This window comes from Folsomia candida, unplaced genomic scaffold (genome assembly GCF_002217175.1).
Source record: "Folsomia candida strain VU population unplaced genomic scaffold, ASM221717v1 Fcan01_Sc001, whole genome shotgun sequence".
Taxonomy (NCBI): domain Eukaryota; kingdom Metazoa; phylum Arthropoda; class Collembola; order Entomobryomorpha; family Isotomidae; genus Folsomia; species Folsomia candida.
The window spans coordinates 3343541-3368177 of record NW_019091193.1 but is presented as its reverse complement, the minus strand read 5'-3'; the positions used below and the strand labels follow the sequence as shown (position 1 = coordinate 3368177).

The following is a 24637-nucleotide window of genomic DNA, read 5'->3' as shown; positions in this document are numbered from 1 at the left end:
ATGTTAAAAACGGGGGTTTCTTATGGAGCTAGATTTAGCCACGGCTCAAAGTTGCATGGATAAAGAGTATACATACATATGCATTTAGTCCAAAATATGTAAACAAGCACCTATGTAAATTTGCATGAAAGTATCTAAAACTTCATTTAAACTCCTGTGAAATTATTGATTTCAACAAAATTATGGAATTAATTAAATAAAATGCGTGGAACTATGTACTTACTAACGTTTAGTGATATTTGAAAAGATTTGATTTACTTACCATAAACCTCGCCAAACAATAACACATTTTATTATTTATTTATTTGTCGAATATTCCATGTCCCGTAATTTCATAATTCAATTTTAGTTCACGTGTACTGATATTTTTTATGTTGAGGTAATTTCCCCATGTCCCTGAATTTTCTAAAGGTCTTGGGCTTCTTTGGAACCCAAGCGTATTTATGTACACAAGTACAGTATATATATGTAAACATGTTGTGTTGTAAAATGCGCATAATTTTTTGTACCAAGGAATACGGTGCAAAAGTAAAATTCAAAATACAAAATCAGCACTTTTGAAATTGAGGTGGCATGTAAATTTTTTTATCTTTAGCTACTGACATTTGTACATACATGATGTTTCATGAAATTGTATGGCTTTACATACATGCTAATGAACTTAGACACAAATTATGTCGCTATGGATATCAAATATTTGATATCCATGTAAAACTCTTATTGATTAATCCCAAGTGACGTACTAATCATGCGTACAAATAACCATACATATGTATGTACGCGCATGTACCTTGTTGTGAGCAACTAAAAGTATATTTTTGAGCTGGTTTTAACCGTGGATGAGGCATATTTAATGGACATGATTTTGCGAAACCATGGCTGATAAATATGTCTGCAAATGAAGCCCAATTAAGCCAAGTTGGCATCAACGTCTGTCACTCTGTCAATTTTCGTCGAGTGAGTTTAGGAATATATGTATATATGTACATACATACATACATAAGGTAGATAATTACTCAAGCTATACTATTGATTTGACGCTTTTATTATTTAATATTAGAACATAGTGTTTGAATATTCGATGAAGGTACCAGTTACATACAACAAGTTGAACTTTACATTTTAAAGATATTTGCATATATATGAAGTAAAGTTATGCAACAACGGGAAAGTTTTAATTGGAGGTATTATATTGCACGTATTTATATTTGACTAACTGGTCGATGTTTCCTGACAATTTTGCTAGTACTATTCTAGTGAATAAACATTTTATAGAAGCCATAGTGAACCATTTATTATGTCCTGACTCTCATGGAGGAAATAAATCTGTCTGGCAGAGAAATCAAAATTGTCGGGGTGGTAAGTGCATGCTTATCTGTGTATGGCAAACAAACTATGTACAATATTATCATTTTAATAATTGGCTGAGCATAAGACTATAAAAACATAGTTTTAATTTTTTAATAAAGTGTTTAATTTTTTAGAATGAGAAAGGAATAGCGAGCATTTCGAAATTGACCAACGACCCGACGGCAGTTAATTTCAACACAGTTGTTCATTTGATACTGGAATTGCAGTTCATGATGAGTTTCGAGTAATCCACATACATATAATTTTCTACACTCTAAAAAATGTAATAATAGGTGTGGTGATAACGTGGCTAATCGAATGTTGATAAATAACCGTTATCACTACCACCCAGTCAGATGCTGTCATTATCAATTTTCTTCTACAATGATAATTTGGGGCTATTAATTATTTGCAGGCTTAAAGTTATCGAAGTTGCTGACTACTTTCCTGAAGCTGACATCGTGTTCAATGTGACCAATTCCAGCTTGGCATATCAATTAATTACCGGCAACTCTGATATCGCTATTGGCTACTTGTACCATGTTCTACCCCGGTTGAGATTTGGGAATCCAATTGTACCGTTTTACACGGAAGAGTGAGATTTACTTAAAATATTAACAAATCTTGGCCAAAATAAGGAATTGTAGCAACCTCATATTATTGTCAAACAGGATTTATGCCTTATTCCAGCAACCTCACAATCTTATGGAACAGAGGAACGTATTCACAAAACCGTTCAAGCCTGATCTCGCCATTGGCATGGCGGTATTATTCATTGCAATTGGAACATTAGTAGAATTATCTGAAACGATGAAAACTGATCTTATCCGCTCGTTATTAACGTTGGCCAAAGGGTGTGGTTGGGCCGCTGCAATAGTGGCCCGACAAGGTTGGGCAAATTGATACAGAAGATGGTTGTAAGAATTAGTCTATTTTGTAAAACCGTTTTTCCAGGCGCAACTCAGGACTGGACTATGCGGCGTGATTACATAAAGTTTATGCTCCTCTTGGGAATGATGTTATCATTTGCGCTAAATGGATATTACTCTGCCGCAATTCTCTCCTACTTCAGGACAGATGAGGAAATAATTCGCAAATTTTCGCACCTTGTACCAGCCGGGTTCAGTATTGATGCCTTCACCAGTGTCAAGTCAACGTTCCCCAGAGACTCAGGAAATGTTAGGTTACATTGTTATTGTTACGTATTTCAAATGTCCATCCGTAAATATGTGACCCTACCTGATTGCATCCATTTCGTATAGAATTCTGTGATCCAATTCCGTGGAGTTGACTATATGACGTCCATCCAGCTGGTGTATGAAGGCAGTCATGCTCATGTCGACAGTCCGGACTGGTTTGTCGAACTTTCGACCCAATTGGGAAAAACTGCCGACGAAATATGCACCGTTTCTAGAGTTGTTTTCAACAATAGGTATTTGCGTAATGGTTTCTATTCCAGGTTCGGATTTGACCATAGGGAGAAATTTGCGATAGGGTATGTGATTTGTTTTTGTTTTTGCTTCAAGTTATTCCTAAAAATGCGTTAATATGCGTAACATTGATATCACGTGTCAAACAGAAGCCTAAGACTTCAAGAACGTGGGATAACTAGAAGATATCTGAAAATCGAGAAAAGGGCGACAACTAGAGATGCCAGCAAGCCGGCTTATTGAGTTGTGAGTCTAAGCAAGCCGGCTTGCTTCGACTCACAACTCAATAAGCCGGCTTGGCTTGACTCGACTCAATAAGCCTAATGAGTCGAGTTTGCTTATGGACATGCATTTTGGTTTACGTTAATGGACATTAAATAATTAAAACAACCAGAATAACATTTAGAAAAATTAAAGTGGACTTTTAAAATGCTAAGCATCCAAACGAAATCAATAATTTAAACTTATACTAACGTCAACTTATTGTAAACTACAAACTACACAATTACATACATATGTATGTATGTAGATATAGTAATTTGTGTGATTAAATGCAGCACGTGTAAGCTGAAACTGCAATTAGATCCATTGTCACAGTTAAAAATAAGTATTTCCTTATTATACTACTATACAGTAGTTTAATAAAATAAATTCAGTAAATTTACACATTTAAAATACCTACGAAGGTTTTGTAACGATTTATAATTTATAAAAATTAAACAGCTGAGTTTATATCAGATTTTCAAAATCCGTCTCTTAAATTTTAAATTTTTGATATAGTGAAACACAAAATGGAATAATAATTTAATTAATAATTGAAGTACAAATAACATGCAATATGTATGTACAAGTGGAGCGAAGTAAATATGTGTGTGCATACTTATGTACACAGGTGTGTAAGCATGAGGAGGCGGAGCCAGCGGCTTATTGAGTCAAGCCGAGTCAAGCCAAGTCCAACTCATTCCAACTCACAACTCAATAAGCCGGCTTATTGAGTCGACGGCTTACTTGAGGTCAACTCAACTCAGCTTGACTCAACTCAACTCAATAAGCCGATTCAAGCCAAGCCGAGTTGGCAACTCTACCCCAGGGTGACCACCCAAGATAATCACCAGGATCACTACCATCAGACAACCACTCCCAGATAACCACAATCCGAAATTTAGCTTTTTGAATTTGTTTTACTTTTAATTTCTAGCCATTTGAAGTTTTACTTTCTTTACTTTCACTTCCGTTGCGGTCCATTTGATTTTGCTTCCGTTTCCGACAGACATTTCCAGCTTATAATATAGATAATTATCACAGATGACGACGTACTGAAAAATGTGGCTAAAATTTTCGCCCCTTATCAAGAACTTGTATTACACGGGCTTGGCATCTGTTCTATGGATCCCGTCCTTCTAATTAAAACAGTAATTATGGGATTAATACCAAAAAATTGTTTCACCCGGTTATGAATTTACAAAGATTTATTTTTTTACACAGGTTAAAACCTTGCACCACTTGGGCTCTGTCACGTATCCAAATTTTTATAAAGGAATTACCCCTACCCAATTGATCTCTACTTTTCGCAAAGCAAAATTATTGCGAATTATAAAACATTTCGGGGACGATGGGAAACTTTCACTCATTTTTCTATTCGAGGTGGGTAAAATTCTTCATTTTGTGCCATATACACATAAATACATATGTGCAATACGTAGATTTACATATGCACAATTTGCTCTAATATTTATTTAGCAAACTGGGATCCAACACGAATTCCTAATCCTGAAATGCGAATAATATTCGCATTTTACTTGTACGCCGCGCTGAAAATTGGCCATCGCGACCCGAGATGTTCTGCAAAATCACGCAGCGAACCTCCCACTTTACTGCACATTTTTGATACTAAAGGGTTCTCCACTTCACACGCGAAAATATTCAGCTTCAGAGAGACCTTAATCAGTATCAGGCTGTATAATGCACTGCCCAAAAATGTGACAAAATGCGTGATTTTTAGAAATAGCGGAATCATGTTTGAGAAAACTTACTCCTTTGTTAAGTGGCTACTTCCGTATGATATGCGAAAAATGGTGGGCAAAATGCTATTTTTTCAAGATTTATGGTAAAATGCAGTTTATGAATTTTTTTAGATTCACGTATGTTCGGACGACATTTCGCCCATATTTGAACACGTGCCGGTGGAAGGCGTTCCAAAAGCGGTGGGCGGTCTGGCTGAAAATGATGAAGTATTCTTAGCCGATCTGGAAAAAGAGTTGGATGCAGACGGTGGCCTGCATACCCTGCTAAACATGATTTTTGATAGATCGTAATATTCGAAATTCGCACATTCGATTTTTCAAAAACATTCGCATGGTGAATGTTACCGAGATTAACAATAACTGTCATTATCATGTACTTGCGAAAGATCGCTCAAATATGGGTTTAATATTTACAAAAAAATGCCAACATGTTTAAGAAATATTTATATAAATACATACATACGTATGTATGAACAAAACTATAAAAATAAGAATTTTCGAAAAATTTGTACTTTTGAATTTATTAATACTCTGGATTGTTTGTTGAAATATTTACGAAATACACATATGTATATGGGTATGTATGTATTTTTGAAAACATCTATTTACGAATTTTTCAAATAATAGTGGACATATTTGGGAATATCTATGTACAAGTCCGGAAACCTAGAAATATGTATGTACTAATATGCATCAAAAATTTTGAAGTTTTTGTGATCTATGTATAAAACCTAAGGAACCCTACAAAGTGTGGCTGTCGGTTGACATCGAATGAAAAAGTTGGAAATAAATACACATTCGCCCTCTGATCATCGTTGATGGTATCAGAGGACAACCGTGGGCATATCTCAATAATGATTAAACAATAAATGTGTATACAAAATATGCTCTGGATACGCATACGTACATACGTTACGTATGTACATATCTGGTGAATCTTTAATTTCCCACAAACATATGTAACCAAAAATTCTACTACGGAGTATTGCGACACACGGTCGTATTTATTACTGATGAATGCCTTTACATATGTACGTATTTGAAAATCAGATTTTAGCATAGGTATCCGTTCATCCGAGACAACCATCCATGAGATTTTTTCGCAAACTTACCCAGCAACTGGGCATATTTTTATTTCGCAAACTCAACCTCACCATCATCAACAAGAAAAATTACATAACTCCATGGACAGGTAATAGCATCAAAATAATTATTTTTATAAGTAACTTTGCAGGATTTGAAAATTCACAATTTTGTGAATCCCCACACCATATCACATTTTTGAGCTACGCAAATTTGCTAAATGAGTTGCGATGCTAAATAAATCGTTGTCGTGAGTATGATTCATTTCCCTGAATTTTTTACGCTTATTCTGTAAATGGTGCACATAAATATTTACGTAGATCGTCCATCAAATCTGCTGAGTATAAAACATCCTGTAAACCAAGGTCACAGTGGAGCAGGAAAATTTGATCAAAAGATTTCCTGTAAAGATACATATTGTTCAATACATGCACGTATCCATGTAAATATGCACGCACGTGTGTGCCTGTTTTATGGTAAACTCGTGTAAGTAATGTCACTGCCTATGTAATAAGCCCGCTACTGTAACCCTTAATGTGCGAACCAAATGCAGTGTTTGCCATGAAAAAGACCACCAATAAGAAATTGCTGTTTTACAGGCATATTTTAATGTTTTGCACGTGTGTAAGAAAAACAAATGTTACCCAATATGTTGACAGTATATATTCGTACATATGTACAATCTTTGGATAAGTGGTAGCAGAAACATATGCACATGTATCCTTACAAAGTATTCCTTATAACTCATAACTTGCAAGTATGCTGCTGTATCGACCAATATTCTATCAACCAATTGAAATTGGTGATAAGTATGTCGTGTCGACCAATCAGGCGTCGACGAGCGATATTTCGAACACTCCTCCTAAATCCATAATGAACAAGGAGTTGCATGGGGAAATCCAGGGTTTAGTCGTCGCTATAATTTATGAGAATGAGGCTGTTCATTCCACACATGTAGGTATTTAAGGTAAACAAAGGAACTTGTTACAGGTATACAAACTTCACCAGGAAAATAGAAATCGAGGCACATTTTGAACGAGTTCGCTAATACGAACTGCGAAATTGTACATAATATGTATTTATGCATCAACATAAAGCTTATGTACCTACTTGTGAACTAAATACATGTTAAATACACGTATTTAATTTTTATACATGTACACATAAGCATTTCCAGAGATTGATGAGCGATACGAACTGCTTACAGAAGTGATCAGAATACCTATCTATGACCATTCAAAAGACATTCAAGCGATATACAAACAAAAATTATATTCCAGTAATCACTTGATTTTTACCCAACTGAGTAATTTTTAATTGTGGTCTGTCCATTTTTCCATGCAAAAAAATATGTCAGAACTTATGAGAGCTTTGATCCCCAGTAATTCAGAAACTAATGGGCCAGGGTGGATTTTGGAACCGATTTTGGCACGTATTTGTTTCTTTGTCTTATTCCTTGATTCAATTATTGGATTTCTATTTAAAAGCACACACGAGAAGGGCAGAGAGGTGAGTGGGACCTACTTTTAAACGTGGTTAATATCTATATGTAAAAAATAAATATTCCATCCATAGGGCTACTCACCCCTACGGTCGCAAATATATATGCAAAATGGGATACGACGTGGACGAGATTTGGCGCACACTCCGGTAAAAACGTTTCCTGGCGAATTTCTCACTATAGAAGACCGCAAGCTCAAGGACGATGGTGCGTGGGGGTTCGAGTAAGTCAGTAATCTACTTCCATAAAGCGTTAGTGTTAAGTTCTGCCTGGGTCCCTGTGGCTCTCAATGCACATTGCCCCGTAGAGGAGACAAAGAAGCAAGCGGAGCAACGGTTGCATGCATGAATTTTCTGCATGAGTCTCACTTCGCCTGCACGTGACTTTCACGTACGCTTGCCATCAATCTCAAATTAAATGTCTTTGTATATTTGCAGTGTGCAAGTAAATTGAGTGAGTGAGCAGTATACATACATACATCACTCATCAATAGTGGTTATCATGATAAGTGATCTTGATAAACACTATTAATTAATTATTTTAGTTTGAGAAACTCCACCCACAGCGAGTGGCATATCAATTCGAATGTATTTTTTACGCTGAATCCAACGCCATTAATGGTTTTGACCTCCGAGGCCCCCGTGACCTTGCCGTGACCGTGGTGTCCAAATATGGCTTATTCGTTATGTCGCATATCAATTCGAATGTATTTTTGATGCTGAATCCGAATCCGTCAATAGCTTGGCGTTAATTGTAGAAGTTAACGGGGTTTATGGAACTTAACGGGAGCGTGAAGCGTGGGAATTTAAATAGTTAGCTATGCAGTTACTCCCACGCGACGGGAATTTAAGTAATTAACTATTCAACTACCCCCACAGGGGGAAATTAAATTGTACTGTGACCAGGTTAATTAAAATGCAGTATGATTTGGGCAAACCCTCACTCTGATGTATGTATGTAGTATGACAAAGTCTTCACTGCGAATTATTTAAAGTATAGTATGACGGATTTTTCGCTTTGGGCACACCCCCCACTCTAGAACCCGGCCTTGGCCGGGGTATACGCTAGTAATAAATAAAATCACAATGATTCAATGTATCTGCCAAATTATGCGTGTTCGTCATATTTAGCTACACCGGAAAGCTGATCACGTGTGTGGACATGGGGTCATTTAATTATCTCGGATTTGCCGCAAACGATGGACAAATTGTGGACGACGTGAAGAATTCCATGAATACCTTCGGCTTGACAGCGTGCAGTACGCGTAATGAATTTGGCGAATTTCCCGTTCACAATGAATTAGAGAAATTAGTAGCCAAATTTTTACGAGTTGAAGACGCCCTCGTGTGTGGGTCAGGATTCGCAACGAATGCTCTAAACATTCCGGCAATTATGGATGAGAACACCTTAGTATTCAGCGATGCTAAAAACCACTCTTCAGTGATTATGGGGTTGAGATTGTCAAAAGCACCGGTTCGCGTGTTCCGGCATAATGGTAGAAAATCATAGAAAATTCGAATTGTAAATTTCCGAACTTGCACATTTCTAAGCTTCGTATTCCCAACTATGTAATTAGATTTACACCACTTGGAAAAACTTCTCACTCAACTTTTCAAATCCGGAGAGGTTCATAAGTTTGAGAAAATAATCGTTATCGTTGAAGGCGTGTACTCGATGGACGCATCCATCTTGCAACTTCCGGAACTCATCAGACTGAAGGAAATTTACAAGGTAAATATTTACATATTTGTGAGCCGTATTATAGGGTAAACTTTAAATTTACTAATATTTATGTATTTCCCTCAGTTTTACATTTACCTCGAAGAAGCTCACAGTTTCGGCGCCATGGGTCCGAACGGGGGTGGGATCGTGGACTATTTCAACTGCGACCCAAACTCTGTGGACATTTACATGGGAACGTTTTCAAAAAGTTTGTGGGCGGCGGGTGGATATATTGCGGGTTCCCGCCAACTGGTTCAGCATTTGCGAGAAAATGGATACTCTCACGCCCACGCGACTGCGATGCCGCCACCGATTGCGCAGCAAATAATCAGCTCCATCGAATCCCTAATGGCCGAGGGTGGCACCGCTCGGGTGGAGCGACTGAAGCACAATTCCACCTATTTCAAGGAGGAACTGATAAAGCGGGGAATCTTCATCTACGGTGATCTGGATTCTCCCATTGCCCCAGTGGCCTGTCCACACCCTGCGAAACTAGCATTTATTCTGAGGGAATTGAGGAAAAGAGGGGTAATTGCGGCGGGGGTGGGACACCCTGCTGTGGGGATTTTGGAGTCCAGAATAAGATTCTGCATCAGTGCGGCTCATTCTAAAGAGTCCTTGGATTATGTGAGTCCTCTTGGCATTCATTACTTTCAAATGCATAACTATAACTAATGAAATATTGGCTGAGGAAAAGCGATATTTATTCAAGTCCTGACTAAGCTAATCTGATTATTTATTTTGCAGGTGGTGGAACAATTGACTCAAGTAGCCGACCTCGTTTTCCTCAGGGACTCCAGAATTGCTAAGAAATCTGAGGAAATTATCTCCGCTAAGAAAGTTCTACAAAATTTCGACTAAACCAATCTACAAACAGCTGAAATCGTTTGCAATCAATTATATTGTGAAATTGTGACACTATAAATACGTAATAATGTTTGCATATTTTCGGATACATATGGATTTTAATTACATACCAATTATTTTACATACCAATTTTACATACCAATTACATACCATACCGGATACGTACGGATTTTAATTACACATATGTAAACGTGTAACTAAAATACAGAAAGTTTTTGACCTTGAGTACATACATATATCTATAAAAAATGATTAATTGATTGAGCGTACATAACACATAAATACGCAACTCGTTATGTTTCTCACGACCAAAGTAATATTTAGGAATTCGATTTACGTATATTGATACATACATTACAGATTATGTATGTATGATACATACATATTTATTGTTACTTCTGAAAACTGGAATATATGTACATAAATACCTACATATATATATATATGTGTATAATTTTTATTAATCAAGCTTGCTTCTTTACAAAGCTCGTTATGCCTGACATATTTGTGTATATCGGTATAGACGTAAATATCTGTATGTGATTTTACACCGTATGCTCTGCTACCCATACATGTATACACTCTAAGAAACCTGGTGATAACGATCACCGCGCGGTGGTCATATGTGACTCTACCGGAATGGTGACAGCTGTAACCACCGAACGGTGACAACTGCACCACCGCACAGTGACTGATCATCACTAAGCTGGTGATGGGCATCTACCCTCCGGTGGTCTTCTGCCACCTGCCGGTAGAGTCACATATGACCACCGCGCTGGTGATAAAATTTCTTAGAGTGTACGCATCTAGTGAATCTTTAATTTTCCACAAAGATCTGTACTGTTATTATGCACGTCTGTAATCAAACATTCTTTTTAACACTGAGGACGGTCATATTTATTACTGATGTATATACCTATTCGAAATCCAGGTTTAACATATCGATTCATTCCAGACAACCTTGATATTCTTTTTTCGCAAATGTACCCAGCAACTGGGTATATTTTTATTTCACAAACTCGTCCTCACCATCACCAGAAAGAATAATTACGGGAAGTAGACAACATCACAATAGGTATATTAATACATAACAATGCGAGATTTGCAATTCCTACTGTTCGTTCAAAATCATCTAATATGCAGTAAAAAATTTGGACGGTTATTTGGCGGATAATTGTTTGAAACTACATATTTTTCAACTTTCACTTGATTTTCATTTAAAAAGTAGAATAAACATGCATAATTAAATCGTTGTCAATGACAATCAGCAACTTTTTGACCTTTCAACAAATTTTGAGGAGTTTACTGCATATTCATTAAATATTCATATATTCTTGTAATCAAAAGTTTTAAAATTTTATCTTCTGGAGTACACACACTTATAAAATCTGATGGGCGGCCGGTCACTAGAAGTACGCACGGTTTCCAGTGGGAAATTGTCCCAAGCGTTAACTACCAATGACATTCTTGGGACCAAATGAAATCGATGAAATGAGCACCGTCCGGCTGAGCCTCGACATGCCTTGAAATCCAGTTTCTATTTTTGAATAGGCCCGACTTCAAAGGTTTTACAATACGTTTGGAAACTTTGTCCATGTAATTCTTCATAACCCTTTCTTGAACAAAACAGCGTCTCGCTTTCTCCTGCCGACTTATTCCAATCCAACCCGTCACCTAGTGTGGTGAATGAGATGTAGAAATTTTTTAGCTCCCAGGGGTATGTCTGATTTTTGCTTACTACAAATTCTGTCATTTTCTTTATTAAAATTACGCAGAGCTTGGGATAAATTTCCACTTGAAACCGTGCGTAATCCGAGCGACTAGTTTGCCATCAGATTAGGCAAGTGTGTGTACTCCAGAAAAGGAAATTTTCAAATTTAGTATTTTTATATTATAGGCAGGTATGTTATGCATCCATTTGCAAAATTGTAAATAAAAATTATTACCCGTTGTTTTTCTATATTTACTAAGAAACTTTATCTCAGAACTTAGTGTCTGACTATGTATACTGCCTGTGTCGACAGACATTCCACCGACCAATGGAGATTGGTGACCTGAATACCGTGTCGCCCAACCCATAACCTTCAATAAGTTGCATGAGAAAATTTAGAGTTTAGTCGTAAGTCGTCGTTATAATTTATTGGTAGGAGCCTGTTCAATCCAGACTTATGTAAGGTAAGCAAATGAACTTGTTCTAGGTAAACTCCACAAGGAAAGTAGAAATTGATGCAAATTTTGAACGAGAATTCGCCAATACAAATAATGTCTGCGAAATAGACATACATAGGCATACTTGACTATACGTAATAAGTAATATGTAGATATGTATGCATCAACCGTTGATGATCAACGTAAAGGTTATGTACGTGTGTGCTAAATACATGTTACATATAGGTAAACATTTCCATAGATTGCTGAACGATATGAAGTGCATTCATAAACCAAAACTAGTCAGAATACCTAAATGTGTTTTACCATTGAAAAGACATTCAATCGACATACAAGAGGTTACTCCAGTAATCACTTGATGTTTACCTGAGTAACTGAGTAGGTTTTAATTGCGGCCCGTCCATTTTTCCATACAAGAAACATGTCACAACTTGTAAAAACCTTGTTCCCCAGTAATTCAGAAACGAATGGGCCAGGGTGGATTTTGGAACCGATTTTGACCCGTATCTGTTACAGCATCTTATTCCTCGGGTCAATTATTGGGTTTCTTTTTAGAAGCAGACACAAGGAGGATAGGGAGGTGAGTGGGATCAATTTTTAAGGGTGGGAAATATGCATAAAAAATAAATATTCCATCCATAGGGCTACCCGCCTCTACGATCGCAAATATATTTGCAACACGGTATACGACACGTTCGAGATTTGTGCTATACTCCGCTGAAAACAGCTCCGGGTGAATTTCTCACTATAGAAGACCGCAAGCTCAAGGACGATGGCGCTTGGGGGTTCGAGTAAGTCACCAATAATAAATAAAATCATAATGATCCCATTTATCTGCCAAATTATGTGTATTCGTCATATTTAGATACACCGGAAAGCTGATCACGTGTGTGGACATGGGGTCATTTAATTATCTCGGATTCGCCGCAAACGACGGAAAAATTGTGGACGACGTGATGAATTCCATGAATACATTCGGCTTGACAGCGTGCAGTACGCGCAATGAATTTGGCGAATTTCCGGTTCACAATGAACTGGAGAAATTAGTAGCCAAATTTTTGCGAGTTGAAGACGCCATCGTGTGTGGGTCGGGATTTGCTACGAATGTTCTAAACATTCCGGCAATTATGGATGAGAACACCTTAGTTTTTAGCGATGCTAAAAACCACTCGTCCGTGATTATGGGGTTGAGATTGTCAAAAGCATCGGTTCGCGTATTCCGACATAATGGTAGAAAATCTTAGAAAATTCGAACTTACGCATGTCTGCCATAATCTGCATATCTCCCATTATTTAGATTTACGCCATTTGGAAAAACTTCTGATCAAACTTTTCAAATCCGGAGAGGTTCATAAATTTGAGAAAATTGTCGTCGTAGTTGAAGGCGTGTACTCGATGGACGGTTCCATCTTGCAACTTCCGGAACTCCTGAGGCTAAAGGAAATTTACAAGGTATTTTTCCGCCCTATTCCCGAAAAATTTAAAATGTGCTAATTATTACGTAAATTTTAATTTTACTGATATTTCCCTCAGTTTTACATTTACCTTGAAGAAGCTCACAGTTTCGGCGCCATGGGTCCGAACGGAGGTGGGATCGTCGACTATTTTGACTGCGACCCAAACTCTGTGGACATTTACATGGGAACATTTTCCAAAAGTTTATGGGCAGCGGGTGGATACATTGCGGGTTCCCGCCAACTGGTTCAGCATTTGCGAGAAAATGGATACTCTCACGCCCACGCGACTGCGATGCCGCCACCGATTGCGCAGCAAATAATCAGCTCCATCCAATCCCTAATGGCAGACGGTGGCACCGCTCAGGTGGCGCGACTCAAGAGCAATTCCACCTATTTCAAGGAAAAACTGATAAAGAGGGGATTCTTCATCTACGGCGATCTGGATTCTCCAATTGCCCCAGTGGCTTGTCCACACCCAGCGAAACTAATATATATTGTTAGGGAATTGAGGAACCGTGGAGTAATTGCGGCGCCAGTTACTCACCCCGCCGTGGGTACTTTGGAGGGTAGAATGAGATTCTGCATGAGTACAGCTCACTCCAAGGAGTCCTTGGATTATGTGAGTCATCTTTAGTTTCATTACTGTTGACGTAATTGTTACTTAACACTAGTGATTGTTAGTCAATCACTAATCATGATTGATCGTCCCTTATAAAAGTTTCGACGCTTTCCTATTTCCTGGTCGATTTTTTTGCCGAAAATTTGTATGCAAATGTATATATCTTTACATAAACAATGCAAACTTATGCATAATTATGCACAAACAGGTCTGGACAAATTGTCTGCAGAATCATGCAATGTTTTCCTGCATAAATTTTTCTAAAGACCAATTACGCAATACCCTAAGTATACCCTAAGTATTTTCATACGGGACTGTTAAATACATACATATGTGTGGCGAAAAGTGATATTATCGACGTAACACGACCTTACCTGGCTAATCTAGTTATTTATTTGGCAGGTGGTAGAACAATTGACTCAAGTGGCCGACCTCGTTTTCCTCAGAGACTTGCGAATTGCGAAGAAATCTAAGGAAATTATCTCCGCTAAGAAATTTACAAAAAATTTCGACTAAAACAAACCTACAAAGAAATGAAATCGTTCGCAATTAATTATATTGTGACACTATATATTTAAATACCTACTGATATGTGCATACACATTTCTGGATACGTGCATACACTCTTAGAAAATTCAATATCTTTTCATGAAGTAAAATGGAACGTTATGCGGTTTAAAGTAAACCTCACTTGATTCGAAGTAAAATGGTCAACTTCATTCAAAGTAATGACAAAACTCACCAAATTTGAAGTAAAACCACTATTTTCTAAACCATAAAGTAAGCTATTATACCATTTAGAGTAAGCAAACCCCATTTAGGATATTCTTCAGACGCTGACTTTTCCCTCGCTCTCATTACAACTCGCAGCTCAGCCAGTCAGTGCTGGTTAGTTAAATTGATAGTTAATTAATTAGTTAGTTAACTCATAAGCAAATAATGGAGGAAACGAGGAGGTTATTGCAACAATTTGGACGGGGACGCTGAAGGGTAAGAAATTCGCACAATTTGCATAATTTATACACAAATTTAATTTACATTGCGTTTAATTTTTTATTTTAATTGTCTTTAAACAGATGACAATATTACGGACGAGACTCTGTTAATAATTTCAGGAGAAAATTGTCAGGTTTTCTAGGTCATTTTAGGTCGGCTTTGGAATGCATTGTACAATTTGTGAGAACTTGGTATATCTTTGTTTTAAGTGCAAAACTAATTTTAAACCTTTAGTATAACATTAAAAAAATTATCTTAAGTTAATAGGGTCCAGCGTTTACAAATATCCTCACTAGTGGTTCATAATAAGGGTAATTTGTAATGCAATGTTGAATGTGAAATAAAATATATTATTAAAGTACTAATACTGCGACTACGCTTAAGTAACTTTTCCTGGGGTCATCAAAGCAAGAAAGTAAAGTCATAATCAACGCGATTTAGGGTTACGGTCGTTACCCTATTGGGCGCTCAGTTACCCTGTGAATATTGTTACAGGGTAAAATGGCTTACTTTGTGGCCGAGAGAGAGCGATTCGCTATAAGTGGGGTAGTGGCACTTTGGAAGTTATATCGAGTTATATTTTACGTCATATAAAGTATGGATTTCTAAGAGTGTACATACACATGTAAATGCTTAATTTAAATGCAGAAAGTTTTAGACCCTGGGGAACAGGAAAATTGGTTAATTTACTGTGCGTGTACATAACTCATCATTTTTCTCACGACCATAGTAATATTTATGAATTAAATTTACGTATGTACATATGTACAACATATTTATTGTTACTTCTAAAAAACTGGGATACATGCATATACTTGTTTGTGGTTTAGCAGTGTGATTTAACAGTGCGATTTAACAGATTTATGTATGTACATACATAAGTGCATATTTTACTCACTTGCAAATTTCAAAGATTTATATACGTGTCTGAGCTTTGTGCATAGTGTGTATTATATTTTATGGAAAAGAAGTTGATGAATTTGTTATTAGCAATAAGCGATAAACATGACTATGTATAATTTGTTAAATAGGTTAGTGCAACAATTATCATTCGGCGTGTATTTAAGAAATTATCTAAATATATATACGTATATTTTTGGCTCTGGTTAATATGATTAATATGATTAATATTAAGTGTTACTGGCTACATGAATTCTTATCTTCGGACTCAATTGGCTTTAGCTAAGTAGATTATTTTTAATATAATTACTAATTCTGTTGTACTCTATGGGCTGTTGTCCGAAAGGGTCTAAATAAATCTTTTATCAATATCAATCAATATAAAACATATCATAAATATCTAAATAAATTTAACTACCGTTGAGATAACTCTCCAGGTGGGTATGTAAATACATACATAGTTGATGTGGCCATGCGGCCTTTAAAATTACATATATACACAATTTCAACTATCTACATACCTATATATTTAGCAAATGTGTATATAAATGTATCGTAGATAAATAAACAGTGCATATAGTTACAAGTTTAATTAACAGTTTAGCATTATCTGTATCAATCATAATATGTAAAAAGCTCTCAAATTTCATTTGCTTTCGTTAAATACTTACTAGCTGTCTTTATTACATGGTGTAATATTTCGACAATTCGTACTACTTGGTTGAGATTTTCGACAAATATGCCGTGTCGACCAAGCTGTATGTTGTACATAGGCCAATTAGGTGTTGACTGATTAGCTACATACATATACTGTTAATATGTCGATCACCAACTCTGAACGACGAGGAGCTGCGTGGGAAAATCCAGTTTTGAAATCAACATAAAATTACTTCAAGTAATTTACTTGATATATTTAGGGATGCCCATTACACTTTGAACGAGTTCGTTAATACCAGCAATGATTGCGAAATATGTATGTACTCAAAATCCCAGCAACCTTATTTACTTATACAATTGTTACATAAGATGCGAACATAGATTGATGGACGATACCAAGTACTCCAGCCAAAAGTGGTCAGGATATTGCGATCATTGATTGAACAGGCTTTGAAGTTACAAAAAAGTTATGCAGTTGATTTTTAACTGCTGCACGTCAAGTCTTGAATACAAAAGCATGTCACAACTTGTAAAAACTTTGTTCCCCCGTAATTCAGAAACTAATGGACCAGGGTGGATTCTGGAACGATTTTTGACGCGTGTATGTTACCTCATTGTATATCTCTGTTCAATTATTGGGCTTGTTTTCAGATCAGAAAGTTCACAGGAGGAGGACAGAGAGGTTAGTTAATCAGATTTTAAGACTGGAAAATATGTATGCATCAGTGCTAAAAACAAATCTTGCATCCTCAGGGCTACCCATCTTTACGAGCCGATATCTTTTTGACATATGGGATCCGACGTGTGCGGGATTTGTCGCACACTCCGGTAAAAACGCTTCCCGGCGAGTTCCTCACGATAGAAGATCGCAAGCTCAGAGAGGACGGCGGGTGGGCGTTGGAGTTAGTCACCAATAAAAAATACGTAAAATCAGAGAGCGTACCTCAACCTTCGTATATCTCGTAAATTGAGTATACATAGCAACATAACCTGTCAAGTTTTGCGAAATTCGGCAAATTTCGCAAAAATTTGGGTTGGGAACTACAGATCTGTACATTGTAGAAATTTTTGTGGCACATTTGCCCAGCAATTTTGGATGTTTTTATGTATTTCGAAAGCTTATCACTATTAAACGCTTCTGAAATTGCAAATAATTCATTCAAATCAAAATTACAACAAAGTAACAGAATCATTTGATTGTATAGATTAATGAAATTAGCGAAATCACATTCCCGAATCCCGTCATGACACAAATTTTCTGAGCTGCGCTACATAAATGAGTTGCGACGCGAAATAAGTAAGACGTCGTAGTGAGTACGGTTTGATTAACCTAATTTACAGCCAAATATTCTACGTTTTCCTATTTAGTTACACCGGAAAACAGATCACGTGTGTGGACATGGGTTCATTTAATTACCTCGGATTTGCCTCGAATGATGGAAAAATTATGGACGACGTGATGAACTCCATGAATACCTTCGGCTTGACAGCGTGCAGTGCATGCAATGAATTTGGAGAATTTCCCGTTCACATCGAATTGGAGAAATTGGTAGCTAAATTTTTGCGAGTTGAAGACGCCATCGTGTGCGGGTCAGGATTCGCTACGAATGTTCTAAACATTCCGGCAATTATGGATGAGAACACGTTGGTTTTTAGCGACGCTAAAAACCACTCGTCCGTGATTATGGGGTTTAGATTGTCAAAAGTATCGGTTCGAGTATTCCGGCATAATGGTAGAAAATCATATGTAGAAATTCATGCCATACTGAATTTACAAATTTCTAATCTTCGTATCCGCATTAGATTTATGTCACTTGGAAAAACTTCTCTTCAAACTTTTTCAATCCGGAGAGGTTCATAAATTTGAGAAAATAATCGTTATCGTTGAAGGCGTGTACTCGATGGACGGTTCCATCTTGCAACTTCCGGAACTCATCAGGCTAAAGGAAATTTATAAGGTGTGTTTCCTCCCAATTCTTGAAAAAGTCTAAAATTTAGTAACAATGTAAATATTTCCCTCAGTTTTACATTTACCTCGAAGAAGCTCACAGTTTCGGCGCCATGGGTCCGAACGGAGGTGGGATCGTGGACTATTTCAACTGCGACCCAAACTCTGTGGACATTTACATGGGCACATTTTCCAAAAGTTTATGGGCGGCGGGCGGATATATTGCGGGTTCCCGCCAACTGGTTCAGCATTTACGGGAAAATGGGTACTCTCACGCCCACGCGACTGCGATGCCGCCACCGATTGCGCAGCAAATAATCAGCTCCATCCAATCCCTAATGGCAGACGGTGGCACCGCTCAGGTGGCGCGACTCAAGAGCAATTCCACCTATTTCAAGGAAAAACTGATAAAGAGGGGATTCTTCATCTACGGCGACCTGGATTCTCCCATTGCGCCGGTGGCCTGTCCACACCCGGCGAAACAAGCATTTATTCTGAGGGAATTGAGAAACAGGGGGGTAATTGCGGCGGGGGTGGGACACCCCGCCGTGGGAACTTTGGAGGCCCGAATGAGATTCTGCATGAGTGCGGCTCACTCTAAGGAGTCCTTGGATTATGTGAGTCATCTTGAGATTCATTACTTACTACTTCGCATCATTTTTGTTGATGCTAGTTTGCTATTGATTGGAAAATATTTAAGCGTGATGGAATTTCTGCCCGCCAAAACCACTAGCCCACTTGATTAACATTACGATCGGATTGAAATTCAAATCAAATTCATCACGCTTAAATATTTTCCAATCAATAGATACTTGGTAGATAAAAATCACAAATGATCTAAATAGATCAGCCAGTATGCAAGTTTCAACCCATTTTTTATTGATTTTCTACACAAAATCTTTATGTGTGTAGATCTACATATCTGTACATAAGAAATGCAGAATTATAATAGTACACCAACTGCTCTGAAGAAAAGACCAAACAGAAATTTTTGCAGAATCATGCACGTTTTTCCTTCAGACATGTGAAGACTATTGGTGAATAATTTTGCAGAACTCTACACACGATTCTCATATATTCGAATGTGTTCAATATGTACTCATGTATGTAGCATGCACTAATGTGGTTAAGTATTTGACAGGTGGTAGAACAGTTGACTCAAGTGGCCGACCTCGTTTTCCTCAGGGACTTCCGAATTGCGAAGAAATATGAAGAGATTATCTTCGCTAAGAAACTTCTATAAAATGTCGACTAAAAAAGCCTTAAAGCAAACACAAGAGTTTATAATCAGTCATATTGTACATAGTTTTTAATATGCGATTAAGTGTGTAACTACATTTCGTCGGACTAACTCTAAAACCACGTAAGTGCATTCGCTTCTTAATTCGAAATCCACCTAAGTGCAGTCAATAGTTAATTCTAAATCCACCTAAGTGCACAAGAAAAACGGGGAAAAAGACCTAACTGCAATTCCAAAATTGCACGGAGTTTATTAATTATGCAAATCATACTATGAGCTGTAATATGAAAGTTTTTGGCAGATGAGGCTAGTGCTGCGAAAACGTTCGAAATTTAAAAACCACAGGTTCAGGGGGTGTGGTTCTTGCGCCTATTTTAAACTTAAAAAAGACCTGGCTGGTAACCTATCTTTTTTATCAGTCCCATAAGGAAATTCTAAAAACGGGATAAATTAAAAATTCACTCCCTCAGGGGGTGTGGTTCTCGGCGCCTAAATTAAGCTTAATAAAGACTATCAACCATATAATCTATCTTTTTTCTATCTGAATTAGATGAACGGTTCAGGATATTAAAAACTGTGAAACAAAATCTTTAGGGGGTGTGCCCAGAAGCATGCTTTTACGAATGTTTCTAATCCGATTTATACTTTGTCAGTACAATTAAATATGCTATGCCATGAATTTATGAAACTTAATTGAGCGGCCAAGAACCACACCCATTGAGGGTGTGGTTTTAAATTTCGAATATTTCATTGGGGTTCTTTTGGTTGAAAAAAGACATATTGCATGCTAGATAGTCTATATTAAGCTTAATTTAGGCGCAAGAACCACACCCCCTGAACCTGTGGTTTTTAAATTTCGAACGTTTTCGCAGCACTAGCCTGGCAAAAACTTTCATATTACAGCTCATAGTATGATTTGCATAATTAATAAACTCCGTGCAATTTTGGAATTGCAGTTAGGTCTTTTTCCCCGTTTTTCTTGTGCACTTAGGTGGATTTAGAATTAACTATTGACTGCACTTAGGTGGATTTCGAATTAACTACTTACTGCACATAGGTGGATTTCGAATTAAGAAGCGAATGCACTTACGTGGATTTAGAGTTAGTCCGACGATTTGTAGTATGCAGAAAGTTCTTAAACTGAGGCAAATAGAGAAATTATTGTGCGTATGTATTGTACATAAATACATATTTATGTACATACGTAACTCACGATGAGAAACATGATGAGCATAACAGACAGACTGACGGACAAGAGGAATTCAATAACCCCCGTGCTACGCAGGGTGAGCTAATAATGTAGACCTACATAAATCTCTGCGAATACCACTTATACTACAATGAATAAATACATGTAGTTTGCACATATTTATATGTATTATGCGTAGCGTGTAATATATGTGCACTATTTAACCATTCACAACCAAGGTATGTACATATTTACATACTACAAAATATGTATGTCGTGGGCAGTTGCTCGTGGTAAATATGTAATATTTACTTAAATATCATGTGAATTTCAAAAACGAAGTACATGGCTGTAACGACAACTAGAGATAACTGTATTGCATGTTAATTATTTCAAATTGTACATAATCTCAAGATTTGTTTATTTATTTAGAGCCCTATTTCAAAGGGTGATAGGGTGGTTGAAATTGTAAATTATTGTAGTGCAGGAAAGCTTTCCATGATTTAAGAGTTAATTCGTCCCAAAATAATCGCCGAAATTCCGAAATCAGACAGAATATTTGCGTGACATGCTTGCGTTCAGAGACGCAACCCGGTGAAAGTCGTCGGAATTAAATGCATAAGTACTTTATAATTGCTAAACTCATAGCATTGATGAAAACAAACAATGAAAGACAATGCACATTAAATGTGAGTCATTTAACCCATACAACTTACATGCATTGTGGTTTAACTGTCTCGCTACAATGTAAAATTTTGCATTGGGAAAAATTCGTAGATTTTCATTAGTTATAGATGTTTTGCTCTAAAACTCACATTTTGGTATTATACTCCATCAGTTTTGATATTAGAGTTGAATAACGATTTACGTTATTAAGTATCGCAGATACTTTATGAGGATGTTCTGGACATGCATGCATATGTATTTGATTCGTCAATTTTGATGGATTGTATAGCTCCCTTAGCACATCAACTAATTCAGCAAAAAAGTTCGGATTTCATCAAAAGATTGGCTCCTTCATTAAAATTTGACCAATAAACTTATGTATCATTGCAATATTCACGTTTGTCCAGGATCGACCATACAGCATGCGATTGACCTTTCCTCAATTTTAATCACGATCCCCGCATCGACGCGCATGCCCCTTTTATAAAGTACATGACCTGATTGATACCAAATCACATACATATTTGCTTAATCTATGAAGAATCCTTAAATTGCAAAAAGACCAAACTCATACATGCATAAATATATAACTAGATATTTATGCCTACAGATTTATTTTTTCCCCTAAAAAGTTTTGTAATTTCGGTTCAATTATTCAGGCAACCTATACTTATGTATTTATAAGTCTTTGCTTGATTGCGTAATTGGCATTGGGAAAAAATTGGCACAAGTTCGGCTTGAGTCGTAGAATAGCAATAGATCAAGCTGCCATTGCAAAATTGATCTAATCTAATTGTATGTTATTTAAATATATTGGAATTATCTTCAAAATTTAAATGTATATGTACATAAATATTTACCCCACGTTCTAAAATATTTAGTACAAATTAGTGCATGTGTGCGAACTTATAAATACAAAATTTACGAATCTGGATCTTTTAATTGTCAATTATTTATAACTGTAAATTACACTAATCGCTAGTATTTTTCCGATGTATTTTTCCAGCGACGCCTCGGTATCAAGTTCCATACGTATTTAGGAAGGGTTATAAATATATATATTCAACCATTCAAAAAAGTGTGGAAAGGTTCAAAATTCATAAGTTTTCTAAAATCAAACTACTTATTTACAATGTTTACTCAACGTTTCCACAAAATTTTTGGAAATTTTGTCAAGTCATCCAAATACTTTTGTGGTCCTTTAACTTGGAACAATACTTCACATCGGGTCGAACTTTCCCCCAAGTTGCACGCCAACACGACGGCTTTCGCCTTCTTATTAGGCTTTCATACCTTATTCCTGTTGAGTCAGGCATTTCGTTTCAAATTTTCGGGCGATTTCGGCACTTTTAATTTGATATTCTTTGCAGCCATTGCAAATTTTGCAATTTTTATCTATACTGCAACTACTGCAATTCAAGCAAAAGATTTGAGTCAAGTGTGCAACTCGTGGATGGACTTTTGCGAGAAATTTGCAGGTATTTATAGAATTTAAGATCTTACTGAAAATGGAGACGCAAACCATGTTCACCCCAGATCATTTTTTGACCACTTAGTGATAAGCCAACTCTTTAGAAAACAACATTTAGTACGGCACCTGCACAAATGGGCAAAATTCAGCAACTTTTGGACGCCACAATTTCGCGAACACACAACAACTGCTGCCACAAGCACATATTCCGTTGGAAAACTGAGCGTTTTTGCGAGGTTGTGGCGCCCATTGCGCTCTGAATCTTACGCGTCTGAGTAAGTGCCGCACTAAATGTTTTTTCTTTAGAGTTTGTTTTTCGAACTGTTGACTGTTATGGTCAAAAAATATTCTGGGCTGAACACGGTTTACGCCTCCATTTAGACTAAGTTTCTGATACCCTAGCCCAATGGTTTCTCACACCGGACCTTGCGCGGGATCATTTTGACAAAATCTGGCTGAAGATCGTCCACCCTGTCAAGATTATGGAACACACTTTACAGTTTCTTGCCCCAATTCATAACGTTTTACAGCCAAATTATCCCTTCTACGTGACCAGCATATATCAAGGCACACTCTTCTATTACCCCGTCGCCTTCTTTTATTTCTTCATATTACTATACTTCGTCCAATGTATTTTAACCTTTGTAAAATTGGTACTCTACATGATATCAGCCATCATAATAACTTCAAATTTGCTAATTGGCGAGCAACAATTCTTTATAAATTCGTCTCGCAGTTTTAAAAGGATCGAAAAATCTGTCAAACATCCCTGGGCATGTCGTCCTGATCTTTTCCGTAAGGTGGAAAACATCATAATTTTGTACCGAAGTTATCAACTGCTCCAAATTGGACTATTGTCCCTTTATGGACCATGTATTGTTCCAATACATTCGTTAGTTGGTCAGATTACAGTGCTCGGAAGCTACATTTTGATCACTTCGAGACACCGTTTGGACAATTTGACAGCTACGTTTATACTGCTCCTCTTCCCGGCCACGTATTTCGGCTGGATGGGCATGCTGACCAATGCCGGCGGGATATTTGACGAGTCAAAGAAATTTTTACTATCCTGGAAAAGAATGGAATGGAAGACTAAAATGGAGGTGAGATTGATGGCCAAGTATCGAAAATCCTGCCCACCGTTGTATTTTGGGATGGCGGGGTATATGAAGATTACGAGGAAAACGGTGCTCAAATTTACGCAGGGCGTGGTCCGGGGTACGTTTAGGAGTTTGTTGGCGCTAAAATAGTGCGCGTTTAGTTTTTTTTAATTTAAAGTAGTATATTTTCTGGCATGTATAATTTTTGTCTTTAATTAAATAGCGTCAATAAGTTGAAAAGAAAGACG

At 37.0% G+C, this 24637-nt stretch overlaps 3 protein-coding genes and 1 long non-coding RNA gene across 8 annotated transcripts; all 4 read left to right on the top strand.

Moving 5' to 3' along the window:
• Nucleotides 1–3724: 3724 nt before the first annotated feature.
• LOC118438730 lies at nucleotides 3725–5305 on the top strand. The gene is made up of 4 exons (XR_004837024.1): nucleotides 3725–4192; nucleotides 4266–4424; nucleotides 4521–4855; nucleotides 4916–5305. It is a non-coding gene; the product is annotated as an uncharacterized LOC118438730 (long non-coding RNA).
• Nucleotides 5306–8416: 3111 nt separating this feature from the next.
• On the top strand, nucleotides 8417–10331 carry LOC118433860 (serine palmitoyltransferase 2-like). Its single transcript, XM_035846256.1, has 4 exons — nucleotides 8417–8883; nucleotides 8965–9119; nucleotides 9195–9737; nucleotides 9858–10331. Exons 1-4 carry the CDS (start codon nucleotides 8550–8552, stop codon nucleotides 9969–9971), a joined length of 1146 nt encoding a protein of 381 aa, XP_035702149.1. The 5' UTR covers nucleotides 8417–8549; the 3' UTR covers nucleotides 9972–10331.
• Nucleotides 10332–12426: 2095 nt separating this feature from the next.
• Nucleotides 12427–16493, top strand: LOC110848660 (serine palmitoyltransferase 2-like). 2 transcript variants are annotated; one of them, XR_004833710.1, is made up of 7 exons: nucleotides 12427–12726; nucleotides 12789–12937; nucleotides 13012–13376; nucleotides 13444–13598; nucleotides 13680–14222; nucleotides 14625–15212; nucleotides 15299–16493. XR_004833710.1 is itself a non-coding variant. In XM_035846629.1 (6 exons), the coding sequence occupies exons 1-6, from the start codon at nucleotides 12568–12570 to the stop codon at nucleotides 14736–14738; spliced, it is 1485 nt and encodes a 494-aa protein (XP_035702522.1). In that variant the 5' UTR covers nucleotides 12427–12567; the 3' UTR covers nucleotides 14739–16493. The 2 variants fall into 2 exon arrangements, 1 of the variants encoding a protein (XP_035702522.1); XM_035846629.1 differs by having other exon boundaries at nucleotides 14625–16493.
• Nucleotides 16494–17221: 728 nt separating this feature from the next.
• On the top strand, nucleotides 17222–21341 carry LOC110848564 (serine palmitoyltransferase 2-like). Of its 4 annotated transcripts, XM_035854437.1 has the most exons (8): nucleotides 17222–17376; nucleotides 17443–17457; nucleotides 17529–17677; nucleotides 18144–18508; nucleotides 18579–18733; nucleotides 18798–19340; nucleotides 19865–20086; nucleotides 21085–21341. In XM_035854437.1, the coding sequence occupies exons 1-7, from the start codon at nucleotides 17245–17247 to the stop codon at nucleotides 19964–19966; spliced, it is 1461 nt and encodes a 486-aa protein (XP_035710330.1). In that variant the 5' UTR covers nucleotides 17222–17244; the 3' UTR covers nucleotides 19967–20086; nucleotides 21085–21341. The 4 variants fall into 4 exon arrangements, with proteins under 4 accessions (XP_035710330.1, XP_021951538.2, XP_035710327.1 ...); XM_022095846.2 differs by having other exon boundaries at nucleotides 17222–17457; nucleotides 19865–20047; XM_035854434.1 differs by having other exon boundaries at nucleotides 17222–17457.
• The last annotated feature ends 3296 nt before the right edge of the window (nucleotides 21342–24637 follow it).

Excerpts from the sequence above, each read along its gene's own strand:
- LOC110848564 (XM_022095846.2), top strand. The coding sequence starts at position 17,245 with ATGCAGTTGATTTTTAACTGCTGCACGTCAAGTCTTGAATACAAAAGC. Across the intron at positions 17,678-18,143 it reads GACGGCGGGTGGGCGTTGGA|TTACACCGGAAAACAGATCA; the intron begins GTTAGTCACCAA and ends TTTCCTATTTAG. Across the intron at positions 19,341-19,864 it reads CTAAGGAGTCCTTGGATTAT|GTGGTAGAACAGTTGACTCA; the intron begins GTGAGTCATCTT and ends AGTATTTGACAG.
- LOC110848660 (XM_035846629.1), top strand. The coding sequence starts at position 12,568 with ATGTCACAACTTGTAAAAACCTTGTTCCCCAGTAATTCAGAAACGAAT. Across the intron at positions 12,938-13,011 it reads GATGGCGCTTGGGGGTTCGA|ATACACCGGAAAGCTGATCA; the intron begins GTAAGTCACCAA and ends CGTCATATTTAG. Across the intron at positions 14,223-14,624 it reads CCAAGGAGTCCTTGGATTAT|GTGGTAGAACAATTGACTCA; the intron begins GTGAGTCATCTT and ends TTTATTTGGCAG.
- LOC118433860 (XM_035846256.1), top strand. The coding sequence starts at position 8,550 with ATGGGGTCATTTAATTATCTCGGATTTGCCGCAAACGATGGACAAATT. Across the intron at positions 8,884-8,964 it reads TCGCGTGTTCCGGCATAATG|ATTTACACCACTTGGAAAAA; the intron begins GTAGAAAATCAT and ends CTATGTAATTAG. Across the intron at positions 9,738-9,857 it reads CTAAAGAGTCCTTGGATTAT|GTGGTGGAACAATTGACTCA; the intron begins GTGAGTCCTCTT and ends TTTATTTTGCAG.